We start from the raw sequence: 27,446 nt of genomic DNA, 5'->3' as shown, positions 1-27,446 counted from the left end.
GGCTGCTTTCAGGAGCGGGTGTGGGTGGCGAGGGCCTCTAGCTCTTTAAGAGGGGAAAATTGGGGTTGTAATCTGAGCGAACTTCTCCTTTCTGACAGGCGGGAGAAGTTACAGGTCCCTCCCTCGCTCCGCTTTATTAAATATAGTAGTAGCGGGAGCGCCGGGCTGGAGCAGGCGCCGGCCGAGGCGGTGCCGTCCCGGAGCCCTCGCCGCCGCTGCAGCCCCGGGGACGCGATGGGTGCCCGAGGTGGCATCGCCACCCCCGCGCTGCTGCTGCTGCTGCTGCTGGCCGGCCACCCCCGGCCCCTCAGCGCGGGACCCCCGGCCGGAGGTGAGTCCCGTCCCCAGCCCGAGAGTGACAAATCCTTGGGGATAATCCTGCTCCTGGCAGAACCGGGGAGGCAGCGGACACGGGTGACCCATGCGGGCTGTCCCTCTCGGGGTGGCGGGTGCTGTCGCCAGGCTGGCAGGAGCGCTGTGTTTTGGGGCAGGGCGTGTGGGGGAAGCGGAGGCGGGAGAGGAGCGGCTCGCAGGGCGGTGGGAGCCTCGCTGGGCGCTTCCCGCAGGGCGCACGGTGTGAGTGTGTGCTCCGTGCGGGACGCGGCTCGGAGCAGCACGGTGTGTGTGTGTGCTCCGTGCGGGATGCGGCTCGGAGCAGCACGGTGTGTGTGTGTGTGTGCTCCGTGCGGGATGCGGCTCGGAGCAGCACGGTGTGTGTGTGTGTGTGCTCCGTGCGGGACGCGGCTCGGAGCAGCACGGTGTGTGTGTGTGTGCTCCGTGCGGGACGCGGCTCGGAGCAGCACGGTGTGTGTGTGTGTGTGCTCCGTGCGGGATGCGGCTCGGAGCAGCACGGTGTGTGTGTGTGTGTGTGTGTGTGTGTGTGTGCTCCGTGCGGGACGCGGCTCGGAGCAGCACGGTGTGTGTGTGTGTGTGTGTGTGTGTGTGTGTGTGTGTGTGTGTGCTCCGTGCGGGACGCAGCTCGGAGCAGCACGGTGTGTGTGTGTGTGTGTGTGTGTGTGTGTGTGCTCCGTGCGGGATGCAGCTCGGAGCAGCACGGTGTGTGTGTGTGTGTGTGTGTGTGTGCTCCGTGCGGGACGCGGCTCGGAGCAGCACGGTGTGTGTGTGTGTGTGTGCTCCGTGCGGGACGCGGCTCGGAGCAGCACGGTGTGTGTGTGTGTGTGTGCTCCGTGCGGGACGCGGCTCGGAGCAGCACGGTGTGTGTGTGTGTGTGCTCCGTGCGGGACGCGGCTCGGAGCGGCTTCGCTCGGCGCCAGGGGCAGCCGGCGGGGGAAAGGCACCGAGGCTGCCCCGCCAAGCCCGGCGCCACAGGGAGGGAGCTCGCCAGCCCTCCCTGCCCATGTTTGGCCCTGCCACGGGAGCCGCCTGCGGGGGCAGCCCCTCTGCATCCCGGCAGCGGGGGCGGCTGTGTCCCCGCCCGGGCTGTCCGTCCCGGGGCCAGGGGTCAATGGCTCACCTCTGCCATCAGCACAGCCCCTGAAGGGTTGTGGGACCACCCCTGGGGGTCAGGGCTGGGGCTGAGGGTCCCCCCGTGCTGGCACAGGGCTGGCAGCTCCGGCGGGACAGAGGTGCGGGATTTATACCCAGATTTCCCCATGGAGCAGCCAGGTTTGCACACCCAGCTCTTGTCCCACAGCCCTGCTCCCTCCCTGCCTCAGCAGGCTCTGCGGCTCTGGATGGGCTCTGTCCCACTGGGTTTGACCCTCCAAGCTGTGCCTGGGGTCTGACTGGGCACTGCATCAGCAGCATCTGCAGCTTTGAACGTGAAGGGTGTTTAAAAAGCACTTTCATGTCCCTAACTCACCCCAAAAATAATATATCATTTCACTGAGGAGTGTCTCTTCCCCAAACTTCCCCCCAGGGACCAGCAGAGAGGCAGGAGCTTGCTCCCAGCAGTTCCCAAAGGAATTACTGAAAACCTCCAGCCTTTTGCTTCCTAACCATCTTCTGCATCCCAGCCTGAGTCAGTGCAAGGAGGAGGATGGTCCCAGAGCCCAGCCTTGTGGCCCTCAGCACCTGCAGGGCTGCTCTTGGTCTCCTGCTGTCCTGTTCCCTCCCAGAGAGCAGCTGGCCTCTGGGACATGCTCCTTTCATTACCTTAGGCCTTGTTCTTTCTATTTTTTGTCATGCACCAAAATAGGAGGGTGCCTGGCAAGCTGAGTGGAAAAAGAATCCCTTTTGTTAATGAACAGAGTGGTCTCCTTCCTCCCAGCCCTGACCTTTCCATCCCAGGATGGGATTTCCCCACATGGATCTGTTCATTGTGCAGTGTCCAGGGTGGGTCTGAGGGCTGCCCTGGCAGTCCCAAATTCTTTCATGTGAAGGGGCTGCAAAAACCCCCAAAAAACCCCCAAAACCCCCATGGCTTTCACTGACACCCTCAGACTCACCCCAGGTGACTCCCCCCATGGCTCTGGGGATCAGTTGGGCACCTCTCTGGTCAACACTTGGGGCTGGGGAGGAACAGGGGGTTTGCCCCCATTTTCAAATGCTGGCGACTGTTTCTGCACTGGGCTGGAACAGATGTGCCAGCTGTGACCCTGGGCCTGGGCAGCAGCTTCCCAGCAGCCCCCTGCAGCAGAGAACATCCCTGCAGAGCCCAGCAGCACTCATTCCAGCTGTTCCCATGGGCTGCCCACCGTGGGACATCCCATGTCCCCATCAGGGAGAGCCATGAGCAGCATGCTGAGGTTTTTGGGGTGAAGCCTGTGTTTTGTGTTCCCTCCAAGCTCAGGTTCAGAAACCCAGGCCTTCCTGCCCAGCCCAGCATGGGAAAAGTCATCATGCACTTCATCAAATACAGGATTATACCAAAAAGAAAAAAACACTCATAAAACTTGTCCTCTTGACATCAGAGTGTGAAGCTTTATAAACTGTTTTTCGACAGCCTGGCTCCCCTCCGGTTCCCAGTGAGGTCACCCACAGGCTGGGCTCCCCCTTCCCCAAAATCCCTGTGACTGGAGGTTTGGAGTGAGGGGAGAGGAGAGAATTGGATGTGTGGACTCCCCGTTAGCAGCGTTCACCCCGAGATTTCAGCAAGTGGGTGCCCCAAATGTGCCACCCTCCAAAGTTTAGGCAGACCCCGAGGCAGTGACGGGGTCCTGGGGAGGCAGGTGGGATCCTGGCACATCCAGGATCCTGCCCATGGACAGGGAGCAGTGTCTGGGACACCCTGGGGTGTCCATCCAGGATCCCTTCTGCTCTCTCCAGGTTCCTCAGCTCCACGGAGCCACCTCAGCTCTTCCTTTCCTCCACTTTTGGAAATCTGACTGATTTATTCAAACTTTCTTTTTCATGGCCGCGCCACATGTTTTAAGGTCATAGCTCAAAGCAGCTGGAAAAGTTTCCAGCTGATGGGAAAGAACAGGAAAAATGCTGAAAAGGGGGGAGAACACAAACTGGTATCGTGGGAATCGGGGAGGAATATTCTTGTCTCACTCTTATATTTAGCAACAGAGAGCTGTGGGCAAAAATATAAATGTATTCCTACAGGATTGCAGGACAGGGTTAAGCTCACCCCGAGGAGCTCACGTCAGGTTGAAGGCTGGACAGGAGCAGGGCCTGGGAGGCGGGAGCCTGCGTGCCTAAATAAAGCTCCAAGCACAGACTGTTCACAGCAGGCCTTGGCCCAGCCCAGCCTCGGCTCCCCGGGCTGCTCCCTGGCCCTTTCCAGGTGCTGGGCTCGCTTTGTCTCCTTTTTGGGAAGCCTGAGTGTGAGCATCACCCCCAGCCTTCAGCTGGGAGACTCCTGCAAACTCCTGTGCCCTTCCCAGCTCTCACCTGAGCGTCCCAAGCCTCATTTGCCACCAGCCCCTTCAGCACTCTGCATCTCCAAACCCCTGAGACACAGAGAGAGGAGGGCGCCCACCACAGCTCCCTCATGCCCAAACCAGCCCTTCCTGAGCTCTCTCCATCGTGCCCTGTGTTTGGTTGGACACTGCCATGCTGCACTGGGATGGGAAACCCCTCAGAGCTTTCCTGAGGTAAATAGACCAAAAAAAGGGAGGTCGAATTTACCAATATAATATATTGGTAATATATATAATATATATAATATGTGTATATATATATTACCAATATAATATATTGACCGGTATAGCAGAATATTGTTAGGTATTGTTATATGAGGAAAATTTTTAGTCTGTTGTATTGACAGAATATTAATATATTCCATGAAGCATATCCCAAATACGTTCTATGAAGTCAGAGAACCTTTCACAAAGCCTTTTGCAAAGCAGAGCTGAGAGTCAGGGCAGCACTGGGATCTGCAAAGGCAGGCTAAAATCCATAGGAGCAGGGCTGCTGTAGCTCTTCCCAGCCCCAGGACAGGGAACATGCATTTGCTGCCTGGTTTGTCACCCATTGCCAGTCCTTTACCCTCAGGACAGACCAAACAGGGCCTCTCAGCAGGCATCAGGCTGGGGTGGGAGATGTTTGTGCCCTGGCTGTGGATGCGGGAGGGTGATAAATGCCCATTTTCCATCCCTGTTCCCCGGGTGCGCCGCCCATGGCTCCAGGCAGTGCCTCTGGGAGCTGCCCTGTGCCCAGGGACTGCCCTGGCTGCCTGACAGCCCTGAGAAGGGTTCCAAAAACTGCTGGGAGTGGAGAGAGTGATGGGGCAAACATGGCTTGGAGGTGGCCAGGCCCATCACGTGCCTCCCAGACAAGGAGACAGAGAAGCAGCACAGATCCATCACCATGACTCACTGGCTGGGGAAGGAGCTGTGAGTCAGCTGGGGATGGCCCTGTGAATCCCTGCTGCTACTTTTGCCCAAGTCTTGGCTTTCTGGAAGTTGTTTTTCCTCTTTGCTGCAGGCAGGCGAGGGATGGGAGGGTTTGGAGTCGCCAAGTGCTGGTGGTGCCATCCCCAGCCGTGTTGATGGGTGCTCCCCATCCTCAACCACCTCACACCCCTGGAGTGGTGCAGCCCTGGTAGAGAGAGGGGCAGGCAGCAGGAATTTCCCATTCCCTTTCCCAGCCTCTGGCTGAGCTTCAGAAGGGCTTCAAGGTTTTCAGCATCCCATCCCACAGAAATTTCTGAGCCCACCAGGGTCATTTCCTCTGGGAGCTTGGGAGAAGAGAGGGAAGTCTTGGCCCGAGGTGGATGTGGCTGAGAAAGCCCTGCAGCCCTGGGAGGGGATGTGAGCACCGGCCTCCACACCCCCACAGCCCCCCCAGCCAGGCCTCCCCCCGGGCTACAAATAGAGCAGGCATTTATTTTCTCTATAAACATCACCCCAGTGGGTGTTTCTCATGGATGGAAAAGTCAGGGATAGCGGGAGTGGGGAGGGGGACCTCTGGAAGAGTGGGGGAAGAGGAGAGGACAGGACAGGAGAGGACAGAGCTCTCAGCTCTAGAAGGAGCAGGAAAAAGAAAATACTAATTTTCTTTGCAGACAGTTCAGCATGTCAGCCTCAGAGGAGCAAAAAATGTCCTCTCTTTCCCCCACCTCTGTCCGTGGAGACACTTTTCTCTGCCCCTCACAGCACTCAGCATCACCAAAAGCTCACCCTGGCCGTGGTCCTTGGTGCCCTGCGGGGTGCAGGGGGCTGTGGGTGCTGCCTTACCAGCACAACCAAAGCTGAACGGCCCAAATTTACACATTTTACACCACAATTGCACATTTCCCCATCCCTGGATGCTGCAGTTAAGGCAAGCAGGTATCTTCTGGCAAGGTTACAACGTTCCTGCTCGTGCTCATCCTTCCCCCACAGTTTTGGCTGATAACTCCCCCCACCCTGGCACGTCGGGAGCCACTTGACACCAGCGGGGCTGGGAACCATCAGAGCGCGGGCGGCTGGAGCCGGCCCCTCTGCCGCGGGCTGTTTGTTGACAGCAGGCAGGATCTCTCCGGTAACACCGAGCCGCTCCAGGCTGTCAGTGAGCATCCCCTGGCCCGGCTCCTCCGGTCCCCCCGCCAGCTCCTTCCCCTCACTGCGTCTGGGGATGAGCTTGGGAACAGGGATGGGATTCAGGGATCTGCAGGTGGGATGTGCACCAGGCGCCCCACTCCTCCGAGGTCCTCCAGCACGGAGCTGGCTGGGATTGTCCCCTCCTGTGCCACCACATGCCCTTCCTCAGCTCTGCAAGCTTCTGCTTGGCTGGGTGGGAACAGCTGGGGTAGGGAACACAGTGGCAGCGGGTGCCAGGATGGGCAGGGCGGAGCTGGAAAACCTGCCAGCCTGTGACACAGGGGAAGAGGGCTTGGGAGAGAGAAAAAGACAGAAAAAAATAGAACAAAACCCGACTTCGAATGGTTTGGAAACCACGTCCTCTGGGGCTGATACAGTATTTCCAGGCCAACTTCTCCTGGCAGCGGGAGCCTGAGTGAGCCTGAGTCACGCTGCAGGGGACGGCACAAAAGCCCCATTGAGCCTCCTGCTTCCCCAAATCCTCCCACTTTCTCCCCCCGCTTCACTTCCCAGGGCAAACACTCCAAACACTGCTTCCAGCTTGGGCTTATTCCTTCAGTCCCTGCGGAGCCATTGAGCCACACGTCGTTAAAAGCTCTGCATCCCTGCTCTGCTCCTGCCAGGCTTTGGGGGCACAGCTCTTCCCAAAAGCTCTGTGACCTTTGGGGGGGGTTTCAGGCTGGCCCCCAGCTCCTGGCCGTCCCCTCCATGGCTCTGCATCTGGCTGAGCAGGAGAGCTCAGGAAATACCATCAGCTTTAGGGCTGTGCTTGAATCATCGTAAAACCATGCTGGATAAGCGCTGGAGCTCTGGAGCTCTAGCCAAGCCTCCTGGACCCTGCTTTATGGCCTCCCTGCTGTATCACAGCTCCTAAGGCCGGGGAAGGCAGGCAGGAGCAGGCAGAGGCGCTGGGCAGGGGTTGGGACTGGCAGGACACGGGAAGGTACAACCAGCCCCCTCCCAGACAGCACAGAATTAGCAGGGGGCATGTTTTCATGTTTTCCCCTGAGCCCAGAGTCCGTGGGCTGTAAAAAGGCTGTTTTATCCCCAAAGCTGTCAGGCTGGGGAAGGCGAGCGCAGAGCAGCTGGCCGGGGAACGGGGGAGAGGAACTGAAGGAATAAACACAGGAGGAGGGGTTCAAAGCAGCGTGGTGCAGCCAGAGGCCACCCGGGTGGGATGGGGGCGAAGCAAAGCACCCCTGGCCAGGACTCTCCTCCCACGCCCAAAACAAGGGTGATGGCACCTCTGGTGGTCGGCAGCCCTGGGAAGGTGACCAGAGCTGGGAAGGTGACCAGCCATGGCTTTCCTGGTGGTTTTGTGGGTGCTGCTTTCCAGCAATCTCTGCTGGCCAGCACTCCTGGAAAGCGGCGGCCCCCGGGAGCCCCGCCGTGAGGGAGGGCCAGAGGGAGGGGGGAAGCGAGAACCAGAGCACTGATTGCCATTGCTGGCGCTGGAAAAGCACGCACAGCCCTGGCTCAGGATGTGGGAGCAGCAGTGCCTGGAATCACTGGGACTGGGGATAAAAGGAAAAGTCCTTCTTTGTGCCAGGAGCGATCACAGCAGGGATGGATCTGTGCCTGTGACACCCCATCCCATAAATCTCGAGGCAGAACCCCAGGCTTTCCTGGGGCAGGCACAAGGGGACTGTGGTGTGATCCCCGATGCCCTTGCCGCAGACTCAACCCAGCTCATCTCCATTGCACTGGGGTTTCTTTACACCCAGGTGGGTGCTCAGCTCGGGTCTCAGGGCATGTCTGAAGGCAGCAGCCCCCCATTTGTCCCCCAGCAGAGCCCCAGCCAAAGCCGAGGGCTACGGTGTTTGCCTTAACCTCCTCGCAGGCTGCTCATTTCCTTCCCTGGCCATAAATAAAACCACACCATAAAACGAAGGGAATGTGGAACATAATGAAGCCTTTCTCCAAAAGCCCATTGGATCCCTTCCTCCCGTGGCCCCTCCACCCTGTGTGGGGACAGGGGCACAGCCCAGCTCCAGCTCCGGGGGGCTGCAGGTCCCATTGGGCATCCGAGCTCCAGGATGGGGACAAGGGAGCTGAGCCCCGGGGCCACCCACGGCGCTGGTCCTGCCCACCCAGAGGGACAGGAGCCTTGAGCTCACACTGCAGGGGGAACAGGAGGGGACCGAGCTGCTGAGCAGCATCCCCAGCGCTGGGCAGCCACCCCCCAGCCCCTCCAGTGCTGTTCACATGGCCCAGCCCCTCTGCTGTTGGCCTTGCCCTGAACCCCTCAGGTATTTTCACCCCCTGAACCCCTCCCATGTTCACATCCCACCAATCTCTCCGGGGTTCACATCCCCCCAGTCTCTCCAGGGTTCACATCCCCTCAATCTCTCTGGGGTTCACATCCCCCGAATCTCTCTGGGGTTCACATCCCCCAGCCCCTCCGCCCTTTGCACAGCGTGTGGGGGTGCAGCACGATGAGGCTGGCAGCGGGTGACCTCACTACCTTAAAAGTTACACAGATTTAAAAAACCATCCCCAAACAACTCGCAGGGCCTCAAAACCATCTCCCTGGTTGAGGCTGCGGAGCGGGATGGCAGCAGGCTGCCCGTGTGGCGGCGGCAGCGGGCACAGCCCAGGGGCCGCGGGTTGGCACAGGGGGCGGCAGGAAGGAGCGCAGCCGGCGGGCTGGGCGCACCAGCGGCCGCACAAGCCCCGGGCTGTTCGGGCAACAAGGAGCTTTCACTGCCCGGCTGTTTTTCCACCGTTGGAAAAGCGGTGTGGCCGGGATGGGAAGCTGCTGCGAACACAGGGAGCCTTTCAAGGGGGCGCGTGTGTCTGCACGGGGCTCTCCTGGCACCGCTGCGCTCATTAAAGAGCTGCTTTAATGAATTCCAGTCCCCTCCCTGCAAACACAGCCGGCCCTGTCCCCCACCTGCCCCACCGCAGGCTGAATGGAGCCTTGTTGAGCACCCAGCCCCTCCCCGGCTCCACACCCCGATCCCCGGGCTGCGTTTGCTCCGCTCCTTCCTCCTCAGCCTCGGCGTCCTCCCGTGGCCGGAGCGATGGGGAGCCTGCCGCCCCTCAGGGGCTCGGCTGTACCCCGTGCTGCTCCTCTCGCCCCCCACAATGCTGTCCTGCGGCAGGGCTGGGGATGCCCCAGGCTGGGGTGGGAGCCTCGGGCAGGGCAGCAGCCCCCCACCAGCCCCCGTGCCCTCCCACACGCCCAGGACTGTCCCTGCTGCAGGAACCCTTCGCTCCCAGGGCTGCTCCTCTCTGCGCTGAGCTTTCCCAGCACTTCCCTTCGCCTGGGCCTGGACTTGGCTCCTTCAGCCTCCTACGTGCAGGGAAGGAGCTGGGAGAAGTTTCTGTGCTGAGATGCGTGTTAAAAACACAAAGGAGAGCCCAAAACAGCCTCGCTGAGCCCCAAGCACTCAGAGAGCCCCCTGAGCGGATGGGGATCCTCCCCAGGCTCTGCTCCTGCTCCCCCGGGCAGAAAATTCCCTGAACACCAAAAAAGCAGCCGCTGGAGAGGCCAGAGCAGCCGCGTTTTCAGCCGGAGGAGCAGGGGAAGAGGGCCAGAGCTCCCGGGGCCGGCGCGTGGCCGGCGGCCGCTGGGGCAGGGCCGGCTCGCACGGAGCCCTCGCTGTGTGCAGGCCCAGGAGCAGCCCAGGGCCTTGCTCCCAGACCCCTCCTTAGAGCTCTTGGCTCATCTCCTTGTTTCATTCAATGAAAAAAAAAAACAAAAAAAAAAGAAAGAAAAAAACCACCCCAAACCCAAGTGACACTGCAGTCTATAATCTGCTGGCTGCTGGCTGGCTGCTCGGAAACTGTGACGGAGGAGGCTCCTCTCGCCTCGTCAACGCCTTTCAATCGGCTTGGCAAGGCACGATGGTGATTTCCTGTGGGATGCAGCAAGATGGGAATGTCAATTGTTTTTATCCGGGGTGAGTGGGACATCCGGGGTGTCCACTCCAACCTGTGGCCAAGATTTGGGGAACTCTTGCTCGCCATGACAGGAGAGGAGGGGCCCCCTTGGGCATCTGCATCCAGGGATGAGGGGCACAACACTCCTGTAGTATGATCATGGCAGCCTTAGATCACTTGAGATAGGTGCTTCTGGGGCATGGGAACTCATCCTCATGGGATGATCCCAGGAGCTCACCTGAGCCTGCCCAAGATGGGGATGGGTGCCTGCAAGTCCCTCCTTGCTCCAGGTGATGGACCAGGATGGGGCACCCTGTCCCATGGAGGCTCCTCCAGAGCAAAATGCATTTGAAAAAAAAAAAAAACCAAAAATCCATGTTTTCTGCGTCTTTTCCAAAGTGGAGGGCAAGGAAGAGGGGAGATAGAGGTAAGAAGCTGCAGGTCCCTTGTGAAAGTGAAATGTCACAGGCCAAGTGGTTTCACATCCTGTCTGGGCTGATGAGGGAGAAGAGTGGCCCTGAAATAAAGCAGGAATTTGGGAGGACAAACAACAGTAACTGCCTCTGCTGCCGGAGAAAAATTCCAGCACCTCCTGGATCTGGGCAAGGGTCCTTCCTCCTCCCAAAAACAGCACCACTCCTCTAGGCATCCGCACCTCTGGGAGCTTTTTATTATTAGTATTTCATGAGAGAAGAAGGAAAACATTTCTGGCAGCTTTGGTAGAGTGCAGGCAGGACAAAATGTGCTGGCTGCAGGAGCTGGTGCCCCCTGGCACACTGGAAAACAAGCTGGTCTTGCTGGAGCAGCCCCAAACCCTCATCCCCAGCACCCACAGCGAGACACTGCCCAGCCCCTGGGCGGGCAAGGGAGCTGCTGGTGGGTCCAGCCCAGCCAAACTTTCCCTCCCCGTGAGAGCAGCCACTCAGTACCCATCTGAAAAACATTTTTGAATTAGGGGAAGCCACTAAAATGTAGCAAAATCCCAGTGGGAGCTGGAGCATGGAGCATGCACAGGGAAGCTCGTCGGGAGCCAGCACACAACGTCCATGGATGTCTCTGGGGACCACGTGTGCCTGTGGTTGTGCAAGGAGGGACAGGAACATTCCCTTTTCCACTGTGCCACGTCACTCCTGCTCACCAAGGCCCAGGACAAGGTGGTGCTGAGAGCCCCAGCACCCAGCACCCTTGGCCGCGGGGCAAGGCTGGTTTTGCTGGGACCATGGGAAGGAGGGAGCAGGTCAGGGAAGGACAGAGCCCTGCAGAGAACAGAACAGCTCTTCTGAGTCACTGGCTGGGCTGGAGAGGACAAGGAAGGCAAAGTGCCCCATGCCAGCAGCCGGCACCCTGACAGCCTTGCCCTGGGCTGGGCAAAGGGCTCAGTCTTACAGCAAAGGCCAAATATTTCCATGGTGCCATTTCCTCCCTGTCCAGAGCGGGTGGGGTGATGGTCCTTTGCAACACCCACGTCATCCTCCCAGACCACAGGGGAAAACTGAGGCACTTTCTTCTGCTGCCAGTGGCAGGAAATTATTTTTTGTGGTGTCCTAGACAAGGAGGTCTCCCCATTCCCAAAGGGCTCAGGAAAGCTTCCCCCAGGCACTGCAGGGCTCAGCTCTGAAGAAAATGGGAAAAGTTAAATCAGAGTGCTCCAGCTCTGTCCCTGCCACGCCAACTTTTGCCATCACCTCTACAGACGGTCCCCTTCCAAATGCCTCAGTGACTGTGGCTGTTCTGCAGGGTTGGGTTTTCACGTAGTGCACCACCCTGTGAGCAAAGCCTGCATTGCCCATTCCCAGCCTGGTCATCCCACAGAAACTTGGGTAAGAGGAAAATGCATCCAGGGAAGCAATTGTAAGAGCAGATGCGGGTGTTTATACCCAGACCTCGCTGTGCAGAAGATTGGTGTCACCCCAGCATCCAACATCCATCCCTGCCTCCCCCAAAAAAGATCAGGGACTGGGACCCCGAAAACCAAATTCCTATTCTAGTTCAGCAAGACAGATCTGGCACCCCAAACTTAAGTATAGTTCGCCCACTGGGTGGATCTGATAAGTGCTCTAGTAAAGCACAGCAGGGAAGTTTCACACATATAAACTCCAGCAGAGCCTGTGACTACATATGGACTGAAAGTGTGCATTTGCCCCCGTCCCTGACATATCCTCCCCAAACATTTCCAGCTTACAGGACTGCAGTGTTTATGCTTAAGCACAGAGTTTTGCCACAGACTGAGCTGGAGCCAAGCAGGATGGGTGGCTGCAGGCCCCAGCCACACACATTTAACATGTGTGAGATGCACATGCATGCATTGAGTCAGCTAAAAACTAAAAGCACTCTAAAATTAAGCCTGGCCGCTCCCTGTACTCTTAATCCTGCACTCTCCTGCCTCTGCCCTGTGACACAGTCTGTCATTTCATGACCACATGCCATTGAGCTGAGTCCTCCAGGGCTGATGCATACTGGGTGTTGAACGTGTTCCAGCTGCATCTCCAGGCGCCCACTTTGAGCCGAGGTTTCCATCCACTCTCACATCCACCTACGGATCACTAGCACTCCTGTTTATTCCTCCTGCACTGAGGAGAAACACAATTCCTTTAATCAGGAACCCTGCCACAGGTTGCCCAGAGAAGCTCTGGCTGCCCCATCCCTGGAGGTGTCCAAGGCCAGGTTGGACAGGGTTTGGAGCAACCTGGAGTAGTGGAAAATTCCTGCATCTTTTCCAAAGTGGAGGGCGAGGAAGAGGGGAGATAGAGGTGAGAAGCTGCAGGTCCCTCGTGAAAGGGAAATGTCACAGGCCATAGCAGGGGACTTGGACTAGATGAGCTTTAAGTTTCCTTCCAACCCAAGCCCATTCTAGGATTTCTTTAGGAAAATCAGAAAATCAAACTCCCCCAAGGGTCTTTTTAGGCTGCTGGACTCCAGCAACCTGTCAGATGGCAAACAAGGGCTGATGGATGGGCTCCATAACCACAGCACCCACCTGGACGGGGCTTGCAGGAGGTGTCCTTCCCTGCCTGACCTTTCTCCCTTCTCTCCCCAGCCTCTTTCTTCGGGGACAGCTTCGTGGAGATGCCGCTGGCGGACGCCTCGCGCGCGGTGCGGCTGAGGCTGCAGCTGCTCACCAGCCAGGGGAACGGGCTGCTCTTCCTGGCTGCCGGCCAGCCCGACCACCTCCTGCTCCAGCTGCAAGCCGGCCGCCTGCAGGTCAGCACCCCTCCTCTCCCTGGGCTGGGAGCTCTGCCATGGCTTGAAGTGTAGATATATGGGAGTGTGGTTTCACAGAATCACAGAATAATGAGGTTGGAAGAGACCTCTAAGATCATCGAGTCCAACCCATGCCCTAACACCTCAACTAGACTACAGCACCAAGTGCCATGGCCAGTCTTTTTTTAAACACATCCAGAGATGGTGATTCTACCACCTCCTTGGTAGAAATTTTTTTATTATTCTTTTGGTGAATTTTTTTTTCCTAACATCCAACCTATACCTTCCTGATGTAGCTTGAGACTGTGTCCTCCTCACTTCGTCCAGTGAGAGGATGAAGGGGCAGCTCAGCTGCCAGGACCCCTGACAGGGAGCTCCAAGAGGAGAGTGGACACAGTCTTGGAAGATTTGGTTAAATACAGAGAACCAGGCTCCATCTGGGGAAGCTGCTCACCCACTGCCTGGGTGATGCTGGGGGTGGTCATGGGGACACCCCAACACAGGGACACCCCGACACTGGCACCCTGTGTGCATTGCATGGTCAGACACGGTGCACAGCACCCTCAGGTGTGAGGAGGTGAGACACAGAGGATCCAGGGAAAAAAAGAGATCTCCCTTGTCCCAACTGGAACATGGGAAGCAATCAAGACAGAGCAATAAAATTCCCTGTTGTGGTTATGGTGTTGGCATCCACCATGAAGGAAAAAGAGCAGGGAGCATCTGAGGCACACATCCTGCCTCTCCTGCAGCCTGGGCTGGGCTACCAACCACATTAAACCAAAGCAAAAGAGCAAGAGAGGCACTGGCCAGAGGTGTCCCTAATGCAGGCCATGTGTCTCACCAGCTAACCCTCTACTTAGGCAGGCTCCAGGCTGCTGCCCACGAGGAGCAAAGCCTGCTATTTCCCCTGCCAGTTCCCAGGGAAAGGCTGGAAGCAGCTCAGCTTGCAAGGATGGAGGGCAGTGGGCAAGACAGGGCAGGGAAGGAGGAGCCAGCATCTGGCAGGGCTGCTCTGTGAAGGGAGAGGAAAAGCCCAGCTGTGGGACTGGGAGATGGAGGACCCCAGCCCTGAGACTAGGGTTTGCTAAGAATGAGTGCAAAAGGGGAGAAATTCAGAGAGCAGGATGAAGAGGGCAGGCCCATGGGGAGGATGAAGGAGGAGCACATCGAGAGGTGGAGTGAACCAAGGGACCAAAACCCTTGCGAACACCTGGGTGTGGGTCCATGCAGGTGCTACTGGAAGGTGGAGAGGTCCCGCTTGAGCTGAGGATTTTGTGTCTTTCCCTGCAGGCCAGGCTGCAGTTGGGCTTGGAGGAGGTGACCTTGCAGTCCCCAGCAGGGCTGCAGCTTGATAACCTGGCAGTGCACGACGTGGAGCTGCTGGTGGAAGATGGCAGGATGACACTGACCATCGATGGCCTCTTCAACAGCTCCGCAGACATCGCAGGGCCAGCAAGGGAGCTGGACATCCAGTACGGCCTCTATGCCGGTGGGACGGGCAGGCTGGACCTGCCATACCTTGCCCAGGCCAGCCCTCCCTTCAGGGGGTGCCTTCACTTGGTGACATTCAACGGCCTGGATGTCCTCTCCCATCTGTCTGCTGATGGCAGCTCCAAGACCTTCCACCATGTCCAGGAAGGGTGCAGCACACAGTTCTCTGCAGAGCCTGAGGACCCATTCGGGTTCCCAGGGCCACACTCCTACATTGCTTTCCCCACCTGGGACGCAAGGCAGGAAGCGACCATCGAGTTTGTGATAACGACGAGCATCACCCAGGCACCCCTCATCTACCACGCAGGGCTGGAGAATGACTTCTTCTACCTGGAGATCTCCAACGGGCGCCTGCGAGGGTTTGTGGAGAAGGGGAACGGCGTCATCGTCCTGCACAACAACGTCTTCATCAGCGACGAGCAGCAGCACTACGTCAAGGTCCACACGGACATCCACAAGTTTGAGATACTGATCGACTACTATGCTTCATCCACATCCAACCGGGGCATCAACAACTACCTGGACCTTCAGGGAAACCTCTTCATTGGAGGTATGGATGAAAAAGCTTTGCAGAGGCTGAGGGAGCACCATCTTTCTTTCATCTCGTTGTGGACCATGACCAACCACTCGTTTGTTGGCTGCTTGGAGGACCTCCGGATAAACCTGCAGAGGAGGAGCCTGCAGGATGCTGTGATCACAAAGGACATCACAGCAGGCTGTGGGAAGCAGGACCACTACTGGGACTATGAGGAGGTGTATGAGCAGGATGAGGCATCCACTTCCCCACCTCCAAATGGCTTTTCCGGAGCACCAGGCCTGGTGGTGGAAGCGTGCCGGCCCGACAGCAGCTTCCCACCCGCCTTTGCCAACATCAGCAGGCTGCTGCATGTCAGCCCCCTCATCGTCTCCGAAGGGGGCATGGCCTACCTGGAGTGGAAACACGCCCAGCCTACGGTAGACTTGAGCCTGGTCAACATCCGTCAGTCCCAAATCCTCTTCAGCATCACCAGTGACCCCAGGCACGGCCAGCTGGAGCTGGACATTCCCGGGTCCAGGAGCAGAAGGAAGTTCACCTTGTTAGACATTGTGAATCGGAAAGTCAGGTACATCCACGATGGCTCCGAAGGGCCCATGGACCAGCTGATGCTGGAGGTGACAGTGACCACCCAGCAAGGGGTCCCAGAGTGCCTGCGGCAGGGGCAGGTGTACCTGCTGCCCATCATGATCAACCCTGTCAACGATGCCCCACAGGTGATCTTCCCCCATGGGAACCACATGACAATCCTGAAGCACACACGGAAACACCTGACCACCGACATCCTGCAGGTCCTGGATGATGACTCGTCCTGCGATGACCTCGAATTCCAGCTGCACGGTCAGCAGATGGAGGAGGGCTACGTGGAGCTAGACTTCCACCCTGGAGTGCCCATTGAAGAGTTCTCCTGCAGGGACCTGGAAGCTGGCAACGTAGTCTATGTGCACCAGGGTGGGACAAACTTACAGCTCACCTTGCAGGTGAGTGATGGCGCTGTGCCAAGCCCCATTGCCACCCTGAGGATCCTGGCCATTGATCCTGAGATCCGCCTGCTCAATAACACCGGCCTCTCCCTCTCCCAAGGAGGGGCTGCACGCATCACCACAGCCAACCTGTCTGTGGAGACCAACGCCGTGGAACAACGGGTCTCCATCCTGTACATCCTCACAGAGCCTCTGAAATATGGTGAGGTCCAGAAGCAAGGGAGCATGGGAGGGGAATGGAAAAAAGTTGAGTCCTTCCACCAACAAGACCTGGAGCAAGGGCGCATCCAGTATTTTAGCACAGACCCGGAGCACCGTCTGGAAGACAGCGTGGAGGAGGTGAGATTCAAAGTTCAGGTGGGGCAGAAGGTCTTGCCAAACAACACCTTCCTCATAAGGATTAAAAGAGCCACCATTAAGATGAGGACCATGGCTCCCCTCCAGATGAAGAATAAGCGGCACAGAAATATCACCAGCAAGGAGCTGGAGGCAATGCTGGAAGATCCAAACTCTGCCCCAGTTCCCTTCCACTACATGATCATCCAGGCTCCCAAAAAGGGAAACCTGGAGCTACTTGGCAACAGGCTGACTGAAGGCTTTGGATTTACTGAAGAGGACCTGCAGGGCAACCACCTGAGCTACAGCGTGACCATCAGGAACTCCCAGCAAGCTGAGGACTTCTTCCAGTTCCGTGTCCACGCTGGTGAGCAGCACTCGCCCGTCTACACCTACAGAATCAGCATTGGTGGGGACCCCGATGCACCAAATTTGACCAATGTGCTCCTGACCGTGCCGGAAGGCGGGCAGGCCGTCATCTCCAAGGATCACTTGTTTGTGCAGAGCGTGAACAGCATGGACTACGTCTATGAGGTGATTGAGGGGCCAGCGCACGGCAGGCTGGCCTGGGCTGCGTCCCATGGCTGGGCCTCCCTGGAGGAGATCACCGAGTTCACCAACGACGACATCCTGCAGCGCCGGCTGCTGTACCAGCACGATGACTCCGAGACGCTGGAGGATGACATCCCCTTCGTGGCCGTCAGGCAGGGCGAGGGCAGCGCCGGGTCTGAGGCCGAGGAGGTGAGGGGCGTTTTCAGGGTCTCCATCCAGCCCGTCAATGACCACAGCCCTGTCCGGGCAGTGAACAGAGTCTTCAACGTGGTGCGCAACGGGCAGCACCTGCTGACCACTGACCACATCGCCTTCACTGACAAGGACTCTGGCTTCTCCGACGCGCAGCTGGTGCTGACCAGGAAGGACATCTTGTTTGGCAGCATTGTGTCTGTGGATGACAGACGCCACCAGGTCTATCGATTCACACAGGATGACTTGAGGAAGAAGAAGATCCTCTTTGTCCATTCCGGGGCTGACCGGGGCTGGATCCAGCTGCAGGTCTCAGATGGCCTCCACCAAACCACAGCCCTCCTGGAAGTGCAGGCATCTGACCCCTACATCAAAATAGTCAACAACACTGGTCTGGTCATCCACCAGGGCACCCGAGGGAGCATTGACTCCTCTGTCCTCAGCCTGGAAACCAACATGGACATCAGGTCAGATGAAGAGATACGGTTCCTAATAACCACCCCCCCAAGGTGGGGGACTGTGCTGAGAGGGGAGCAGCCAGTCATGGCCTTCTCCCAGAGGGACCTGCTGGCAGGAGACATCTCCTACCACCACAACGGGAGCAGGAACAGCCGGGATGAGCTCCAGTTCACTGTAGAAGCAAATGAGGTGGCAGTGGAGGACACACTGGCCATCAGCGTGTTCTTGGACACCCACCCCAGCCCCCTGAGCATAGTTAACCACAAGGAGATCTATGTTTTCCAGGGGGAAGCATCTGGGATCAAGGAGGAGGACTTAATGGTGAGTATCCCCTTCTCTAGTCATTCCCCATGCCTGTATGACTTCCCTGGCCACCAAACCAGGATGGCCACCCATGGGACTCCATTTTACTCCCACCTGCTCAGAGCCAAGGCCTTTGTCTGGCTTTGCCCAGGGAGCAAAGAGAGAGGGCTTCAGGCATGGCCTCAGTAAGGTGGTTCTTGCAGTCCATCCCACAGCAAAGCTTTGAGGGATTGATTGCATAGCAGGTGGGCTATGGGGCAGCCTCAGTTACCAGCCCTCCCACTCATGTCTCATCTCCCCCACACTCCCAGGTGACCCATGAAGAGATACCTTCCCAAGACATAGTCTACCTGGTGAGCAGCCCCCCAGCCTCTGGCTTCCTGGCAATGCTTCAGCACAGCCAGGACATGAACGAGCAGCCCAGCCTGGACCCCATCCAGTCCTTCACCCAGGAGGACATCAACAATGGCAGAGTCCTCTACCTCCACTCCAAGCCCAACGTGGAGCGTGACCAGTTTGTCCTGGACATCACCGCCCGCGGTGCAGACCCTCTGGAGGGGGTGGTGGTCAGTCTGGTTGTGCTGCCCATCACCGTCCCCTTGGACGTCCACAACATCACAGTGCCAGAAGGTGGCTCTGCTGCCATCTCCTCGAGCATCCTCCGCATTCCCAACGCCCACTACCCAGCTCTCGGCCTGGAGTTCAGGGTGCTCGAGCCCCCCCGGTTTGGCTCCCTCCTGAGCAGCCAGCGGCCCGAGCAGGGCGGGCTGCACAGCTTCACCTGGAGCGAGGTACAGCACCCATGGCACCCACCTGCCCACCAGGCTGCTTTCCTGAGGGTTAGGGGAGAGCCCGGGGTGGTCTCCAGCCCCCAGCCACACTGGGAGGTTGGGGAAGGCTGCAGGAGTCCTCTCCCCACTGGAAGGGATGGAGGTATTTGGGGTGGTGGGTTTGCTCTGCAGCCCCAGATACGGGATAAGGGATACGGAGTGGGGATGCAGGCAGAGCACCCATGCTGGGCTCCAGGTCTGCTTCCCACAGAGAGCCCACAGGGTTATTACCCCTGAGCTTGTGGTGGGTTGCCATCATCCTCCCGGGACGGTTCAGGGTCACCTCCGCAGAGGGGCCGGTGGCCTGTGTCCTCCGTGGTGGATCACCTGGCCCTTGCCCCGCAGGTAGAGAACCAGCAGATCCAGTACAGGCAGGATGGTCGCCGATCCCTCAGTGACAGTTTCACCATCCTGGCCAACGCCTCCGAGGTATCCCGGCAGAGCCATGCCCGCACTCTGTTCATCACCATCCTGCCCCGCAGCACCAGGGCCCCGCGGCTGAAGGTCAACGCCGGTTTGCAGGTGAGGCTGGGCGGCCGCGGGGAGGGAACCGGCGTGGGCACCGCCCCGGGGAGCTGCGCTCGGCGGAGCCGGGCTGCCGCCCAGAGGCGGACCGCGGGGAATGGGAATGGGAAGGGAGGAGCGTTTTCCCGGCGGGGCGAGGCTCTGGAGGAGGCGGAGAGCGAGCGGGGCTCGCCCCCAGCCCGTCCCGCCCGCCGCTGGTGCGGGGAGCGGCCGCGAGGTGGGAGCATCGCCCCGCGCTCCTGGCGCTGCCACGGCGGCAGCGCCTCCGCAGCCCTGCCCGCGGGATAATCCCCGCAGCTCCCGGAGCAGCTTGCCCGCCTTTCGCCAACACAGGCTGCAATTACTCAATCATCCGGGCAGCTTTCACACCTCTCTTTACGTTATCCCAGAAGGCGGCAGAAGGGAAGAGGTCTCACCTGCTGCTGAACTCCCACCTTCTGTTTCCAACCCCTCCCTGTGCCATTTGGGGTCACTAATGCAAAATTCCAGCAAAGAATTTAGTGGGAAACACAGAAGCACAGTCATGCCTCCCCCACCCCCCCTCTCCTATTTTCACTATCCCAGATCTGGGATTTCCCAGACTGGCAGCTGGAAAGCAATCTACTCCATGGGGATCATCACACAGTTGCCTTGGGAAGGGTTCTGGGAGCCTGGACTCTGGAGAAGAGGCCCAAGGGGAAGGGGCTGCCCTGCCTGGCCCCAGAGACAGCCGTTTTGAGGGATACCAGCAAAGTTTGGGAGGTACCCCCAGCCCCAGCTCTGTGCCTGCCCCAGTTTTCCCCCTCCAGCCCAGGAAGCTTCTGACCACATCCCTTTTGTAGACCTGCCTCACCTGGGCCAAAATTCAGGGAGAAGTTGACTCCTCAGCTTCTGGGCCCATGCCAGCCCCTTTCCCCCACTCCAAACATCCAGTGTAAGCATGGCCTTCCCTTCCCCCAACCATCATGCTAAAAATAAGAGTGAAAAGACAGAAAAACCTCCTCAAATTCAACTCTGAGGTAGTAACTTGTCTGCCTTTCCATGGGAATGCCTTAGCACCCTGGGAAGAGTGACCACAGCTGCCCAGAGGAGCTCTGGAGCAGGGAAAGGCTTCCTTCCCCCAACGGGACTGATGGGAGAGGCCCGGCCCTGCCGTGTTTGTGCTCTGGTGAGGGATGACTTCAGTGTTTAAAGGTCAGGCCGGGCCGGGAGAGGGATTGCACAAAGGTTTCCAGGGATGCCGAGGGACAACAGGCTGGGTCTAGACCCCAAAGTGGAGCCCCTTGGGAAGGAGCGGCAGTTTTTGGGCTGGATCTGAAGGAGGGATGGCTGGGTGCCACCGAGGCGGAGGTTTCCACCACCCTGGAGCACCCGGCCACGCTCCCGGCGCCGCTCCGCCACCTCCCCGTGCTGTCCCCGGGAGCGGAGGCGACACGGAGGCTGAGCAAACACAAAGGGCCCCGAGTGAGCGAGCACAGAGCCTGGGGAAGGCTTGAATAATTCAGAGAGGACGAGGAGCAGGGAGAAATGGGTCAGCTCCTGCAGCGCGGGCTCTGGGCTGGGAGCAGAGCTGCTCCAGCCGCTCTGACTGTCCCTTCCCAGGGGACAGCGGTGCCCCGGGGCTGCCATCCCTCCTGCTTTGCCCACAGGGAGTTTTTTATGGCTCCAAGCCCCCAGTGTGACTGCAGTTCCAGCTGCTGTGGGTGCTGGGGAGAGGAAGCAGCCCAAAGAGCTCAGTGAGGCTCCTGTCTCAGCTGTGTGTCCAGCAGCACTTCCCCCACCCTGCCTCTCCAAAGCTGTGTTTTCCAGCCTGCCTCTGCCATCCCGTGGGGACTGCTGAGGGATTTAATTTCTCTGTCGGCACCCACACCCACTCAAGCAATGTTTTGGGTTAGGCCAGCTGAAAACAGCAGAAAAGAGCTCATCCAGCAGAGCACCTCCTCCAGCGCCTGCCTGGGTGTTGTCCTGCAGATTCCCGAGATGCAGATTTCCAAGGCCCCAGCCCCATGATGCTGTGGGATGCTGCACATCCACCCCACATGAGCCCTGGCACGGCTCCATCCATGCTCCCCATGATTTCCAGGCATCCTGAGGGCAAAGGGCAGCTCTGGGCTGTGTGGGCAGAACCTGTTTGGCAGCACAACATTCATCCCTGTGGTCTGCCAAGATGGGGATGTGGCACAGGGTCACGAGCAGGGAAAATTGTTGCCTCCAGCTGGAGATGGGAGATGCCAAGGCTTTGGGGTGGCAGTGTTCCCACGGGGGGGTCAGCACCCCTGGATGGGAGGAAGTGGTCCTGGGAAATTCCTCAGTGGCTCTGAACTCAGCCACATATTTGTCATTCCTGGAGGGTTTGCTGGGACAGCGGGCCTTGCTGCAGCCTTGTGAGGGGGCGGTGGGACGGGAACTGGGGTGGGAGCAGGAGCGAGGAGAAACACCCAGCCAGGGAGAGACAGGGCTGCTTGTGGTCATTGTGTGCCCAGCAGCAGCTTGTGCACCCCACTAAAACCCCTTCCCTGCAAAGCAAGGTCCCAAAGGCACAGCCCTGCCCCAGGGCACCGTGCCCTCTTCCATTTCCAGGAACTGGGGAAACTGAGGCACGCTTGCCCTCCAGCCCATGCCGTGCAGAGGCGCAGACCCAGCTGTGGGGCACGTGCTGGCAAACACGGCAGCGGTGACGCAGGGCTGGGAAGAGGCCAGAAGATGGAGGCGTCCCCAGGACACAGACAAGGCGCCCTTGTTGGGCTGGGATGTGCTCTGGCACCCAGCAGAGTGCTCTGAGCTGGGATGGGAAGAAGGGGAGAGGTGCTGGGGGTCTGGCAGGGGGATTTCAGCCTCTCTCCCTGTCCCCCAGCTGCGGGAAGGTGCCACGGCTGCTCTCAGCCCCCACATCCTGAGTGCCGAGGATGAGGACTCCCCAGCAGAGGAGGTGACCTACTCCATCCAGCCCCCGGCCAACGGCAAGGTCGTGCTGAGGTCAGCGCCCGGCACTGAGCTCCAGAGGTTCACTCAGGCCCAGATAGACACCGGCCTCGTCCTCTTCGTGCACCAAGGTAGGGCAGGGCTGAGGTGCCCCAGGCCCCTGCACCACCCCAGGGTGGTGGGGACACTGTGCCACCACAGGGGATGCCAACCCCATCCCAAAAAACCCTGACAGGTTAATGGGGAGCTGCATGTCCTCTGGCCCCACAAATGCCCAGGTCTGTGCTTTCCACAGGACCCCTGGATGGTGGCTTTGCCTTCGATCTGTGGGATGGTGAGAACCTATCTCCTGGGCACTTCTTCCTCATCAGGGCCCAGAGGGAGCCTGTCATCAGCCTGGCCAGGAAGCAGAGCCTCACTGTCTGCCCAGGTGGGTACCAGCACATTCTCCATCCTCATCCAGTTCAAATGGGGCCCCCTTGGGACTCCTGCCCTTGCCCAAGCACTGCTGAGATGCCCCTGGCAGAGGTTGCAGGTGGGTGACAAGGTGACTGGTCGAAATCCACAGTGGATGTGTTTTCCAGGTGCCCTGCAGCCCATCACCAGCCAGAACCTGCAGGCAGTGAGCAACAGCCCCACCAGCTCCACCGCTCTGTACTACAGCATCGAGCAAGCCCCACGTCTGGGCAGGCTGACCACCTCACAGGGGGAGGAAATCAGGAACTTCACCCAAGCCCAGGTGAGATTTCAATTCCTCCAGCCTCTCAGAACCCCAAACACAGCCCTCCATCACCCCCCACCACACATGGGGGTCCCAGTCTGAGCCCAGTGCCACCACAGGCAGCTGATGCCAGGCAGGAGGCAGCACAAGGCTCCAGCCATGCTGTGACTTTCCCAGCTCTGCCAGCAGCTGCTAAGAGGGATTAAGAGCTGCTGCCCCAGCCTTGGATTTAGCACTGGGGGAGGCTGAGGGAGCTATAATCCCTTTTCCTAGGCCATCTCCCTGCTGCAGAGCCAGCCAGCCTGGCTGCTGCTGAAGGGAAGAACCAAGCATGATTTTTTCACCCCTGCTCTGGAAAAACCCTTCTCCTGTGGGGCCAAATTTTGCAGGGCCCAGCAAGGGTCTTATTTTATTCCATCACTTGGAGACACATAGGTTTACCCTCTCTGGAAGCTTTTCTGTGCTATGCTCACCTTTGGAGGGTGCTGAGCAAGCTCAACCATTCCTCTGAGCCTCAGTTCCCCTAATTGCTGGGAGAAACATCACAGAGTCACAGAACAGTTTGGGTTGGAAGGGAGATTAAAGGTCACCTTGTTCCCCCCAGACAGGGACACCTTTTACTAGATTGCTCCAAGCCCTGTCCAACCCAGCCTTGAACACTTCCAGGCATGGGGCAGCCACAATTTCACATCCTGGTCAAGAAACACCACGAGCTCTCCATGGTCACTACCGTGCCACGGCTAGTGAAAATCCCCATTTCTTACCTAATTAGAGCTTGGTTGCTCCCCCCCAGAGTCAAGGGTTTTTTTAAATTTTCAGGTGGACAGCAAGCTGATTTTCTACCAGCACGAGATGCCAGGCCAGCCCTTCTGGCTGGCCCAAGATGCCATCCGCTTCCGTGTGGTCACTCCCACGACCATCTCAGATTCCTTCATCCTCCTCGTCCTGATCTCCTTCGAGGAAAATTGTCCCCAGCGCTTGACTCAGCTTTGGAAAAACGCAGGTAAGGGTAGGATGGAGAAGCATGGGACAAGCCAGCTCTTCAGGAGGGCTTGTTTGTCTGAAGAAGACAAATGTGCTGTTTTCCATGGCTGATATATTACATCAGACATCTAAAACTGCATCCAATTCCTTCTTCCATCATTGCAACAAACCCTGACCAACTTTCATTAGCTGATTTTTACTCCTTTTCTCGCCAGGTCTGCAGCTCACAAGGGCTCAGCAGGCTGAGATTGACACCTCGGTGTTGGATGCCTCCAACCTCCTGAGCCAAATCCTGGTCCCTGAGAGGGCTGGATATGATGTTGTCTTCCTGGTGACAGAGCCACCAGCTCATGGGCAGCTCCTGGTGGCCGGTGTGCCCCTGGAGCAGTCACGGCCGTTCTTCCTGCAGTCAGACCTGGCAGCGAGGCGTTTGGTGTACGCCCATGGTGGGGACAGCGTCTCCAAAGACCACTTCAGTTTCAGGGCGTGGCTCCAGCCCCAGGAACAGCGGTCTGTCCGTCCTCCTCAGGATGGGGTGGTCATCTCTGAAGCATTCAACATAACAGTGACCGGCAGCACCGCGGCACCGCGGGTGGTGAAGCGGCAAGAGGTGCTGCAGGTCCTGCCAGGCTCCGTGGTCACCTTGTCACAGGAGTACCTGGATGTGGCAGACCCGCTGGTGTCCCCACAGGAGATGGTGTACAGTGTCCTCCAGAGACCCCTCTCTGGCCACGTGGCCAATGCCCACGACCCAGGGGAGCCCATCAGCCGCTTCACCCAAGCGGATGTCAATGCTGGCCGCGTGGTGTTTGTTGCTACTGGGAGCCGTGCCCCAGGCTCCTTGGCCCTGAGCCTCTCCAGTGGCCACCACCCACCCATCCAGACCTCACTGGAGGTCAAGGTGCTGCCTGTCCTGAGCACCACTGCCAGCCCAGCAGTGCTGGAGGTGCCCCAAGACCTGAACAGGGCCCCCGTGTCCCAGCATCACCTGCTGGGTGCTGCACCACGAGGGGCAGGGAATGTCCTGTACAGGATCACCAGGGAGCCCAGGTTTGGACAGGTACAAGTCAACCAAAAGCCATCACGGGGCTTCTCACAGAAGCAGCTTGATCGTGGGGAGGTGACATTCACCTTCAGTGACCTCAGGTCACCTCAGGATGACTTCCAGTTCGTTGCTATTTCGCGGGCAGGGAACAGGAGCGGGGTGGTGAACGTGACCGTCCGAGCTGCGGTGAAGACCCGAGCGGGCAGCCTGTGGCCCCGAGGCACCACAGCCCTCCTGGACACCAGTGTCCTCGATGCCAGTGAGCTGGCCGACCACACCAAGAGCGTGCCAGTCTTCAAGGTCCGCAGGGCGCCCCGTGCCAGCCGTCTTGTGAGGGTATCCAGGGATCCAGGACAGCCCACATCCCCCATGGAAACCTTCAGCCAGAGCGAGCTGGAGCAGGGGCTGGTGGGGCTGGAGGTGCTGGATGCTGGGGACACCCAACAACCCCTGCAGAGGGACAGCTTTGTCTTTGAGCTGGTGGCTGATGGCGTGCCACCAGCGCTGGCATCCCTGGAGTACGGCATCGAGCCCTACAATGCCTCCAAATCCTACAGTGTCACCCTGCTGACAGTCCCACTGGCACCCTCACCCCCAGTGCCCCGTGGCACAGCACGGAGCAGCCCCAATGCCAGCGAGCTGGGCATGTCCCCCACTCCCTGGCTGGCCCCCAGTGCCACCACTAGCCCCAGCCCCGGGGCAGGGGGCACCTTCCTCAGCTTCATTGAGGCCAACATGTTCAGCATCATCATCCCCATCTGCCTCATTTTCCTCCTGCTGGCCCTCATCCTGCCCCTTCTCTTCTACCTGCACAAGCGCAACAAGACGGGGAAGCACCACGTCCAGGGCACTCCCAGCGCCAAGGCCAAGAACGGCGCCGTGCCAGACCACGAGACCTTCCGGAGGACAGAGCCCAGCCAAAGCATCCCCCTAACGACTGTCACCACCCTGGAGGGCAAGGGCTCGGGGCCCCCGGGCACGGGCTCTGGGGCACCTCCAGACCCCGAGCTCCTGCAGTACTGCCGGACTTCCAACCCCCCCCTGAAAAACAACCAGTACTGGGTGTGAAGGGCTCAGCTGCGGTGGCACGAGACCACCGGGGCACCCAGCCCCTCCTGCAGCACCACCAGCCACCTCCTCCCGGCTCTCCTCCTCCTCCTCCCTGGGAGCTGGCATCCCACACATGCAGGAGGGCCCTGGGGACACAGGGGCTGCTGCTCCCAGCCCACCTTGTAGCCCCACATCTCCTTTGGGCAGGGGAGGGGGGCACTGCATAAGCAACTGGGGACAGGCAAAATTCCTGAGCTTTGCTGGGAATTGCTGACTTTGGGTGGTCATTTAGGCCACCTGATGGAGGCCACAGTGCTGGGGGGCACCTGATGACACTGGTCCCCACAGAGCCACCCAGGCTGGTCCAGTGGTGGCTCCTCTGAAGGCAGCACGGTCACCACAGGGGTGCTTTTCACAGCTCTTGGTAAGAGATGGAGGATGAGGAGCAGCTTGTGCTGAGTCAGGCTGGGGATGAAGCTGCCCAAATTCCCCAGGGCTAGGCGAGACACTGAGACACTGGAGCAGAGGCTCAGAAAATATTCTGTGGCCAATGCCAGGGGAATTTAGGAGTCCCTGCCCACTTGGAAAAACACCCGCCTCGCTCTTTCTCTACTTGCCGTGTGCTGCATGAAGCCAATTGCACCGAGCCCTGGGGGGGTTGCACAACAGGTAGGACTTGGCAGGGAGGGATGGCTGGAGCTCACCTGGGCAGTGTGAAACCAGAGAGGAGAGCAGAGAAGCGGAGCCAGCACGGTTTTCCACTGTATACTCCGGTATGGCAGAAGTAAACAGAATAAAGTGCCTTTTCCGAGGTGCATCACTGTTTTCCTAAGCTGTCTCCCTTGCCAGGCCTGTTTTAAGCTGCTGAGCAACATTTGGAGGTAATGGACCATATTCTGGGCTCTTGCTCAAATTTTCCCCAGCCCGGAGTCCTAAAAACTTAAATAGAAACTGTCTGAGGGAGGGCAGAGGAAAAACTGAGCGCTGAGCTCAGAAGGGGACCCAACAATAATACCCTGTGCTGCTCCAGCTGGGAATCTCATCACAGGGCACATCCTGCTCACACATGTCTGGTGGGAAGCTAACATGAGCCCCCAGGGACCAGGGGGGACCACTTGCACCCCTCTCACCCGAGACAAAATCCAGCACACGATCCCTCCCTAAACAGTGACCCTGTGTGGTCCCACTCCAAGGCTGCAGCAGAGCTGGGTGTTTGCCTGGATCATGCCAGCAGTTTTCCTGGCTTGGTTTATGGTGCCAGACCTTTGCTGAGCAGTAAATCACACCTGCCTTGCTTCAGCTGGTGCTGGCACATCTGGTGGGCACCCAGAGCCTCTCCTGCCTCATCTAGAGGGGAAAATGAGTTTTCCTTCTGCTCAGAGGCAAATTAAAACCCTGTCCCCTCTGTGAAAAGGAGTCAGGGTGACCGTGCGGCCCACGCCATCCCTGGGGGATTGCCAGGGCTGTGCTGCTCCCAAGGGCTGGGACAACTTCTGCCATTGACTCCAGATCACAGCTCTGCA

The 27,446-nt window shown here is 58.7% G+C and overlaps 1 protein-coding gene across 1 annotated transcript; it reads left to right on the top strand.

The window, feature by feature from the left end:
- CSPG4 (chondroitin sulfate proteoglycan 4) lies at nt 1-26,752 on the top strand. The gene is made up of 10 exons (XM_030955255.1): nt 1-331; nt 12,853-13,016; nt 14,307-17,885; nt 18,179-18,658; nt 19,043-19,219; nt 22,056-22,254; nt 22,419-22,553; nt 22,708-22,862; nt 23,664-23,847; nt 24,044-26,752. Exons 1-10 carry the CDS (start codon nt 235-237, stop codon nt 25,939-25,941), a joined length of 7,068 nt encoding a protein of 2,355 aa, XP_030811115.1. The 5' UTR covers nt 1-234; the 3' UTR covers nt 25,942-26,752.
- Nucleotides 26,753-27,446: the final 694 nt, after the last annotated feature.

The sequence above is a fragment of the Camarhynchus parvulus genome, chromosome 10 (assembly GCF_901933205.1).
Source record: "Camarhynchus parvulus chromosome 10, STF_HiC, whole genome shotgun sequence".
Taxonomy (NCBI): Eukaryota; Metazoa; Chordata; class Aves; order Passeriformes; family Thraupidae; genus Camarhynchus; species Camarhynchus parvulus.
This window is presented reverse-complemented; position numbering and strand designations above follow the sequence as displayed.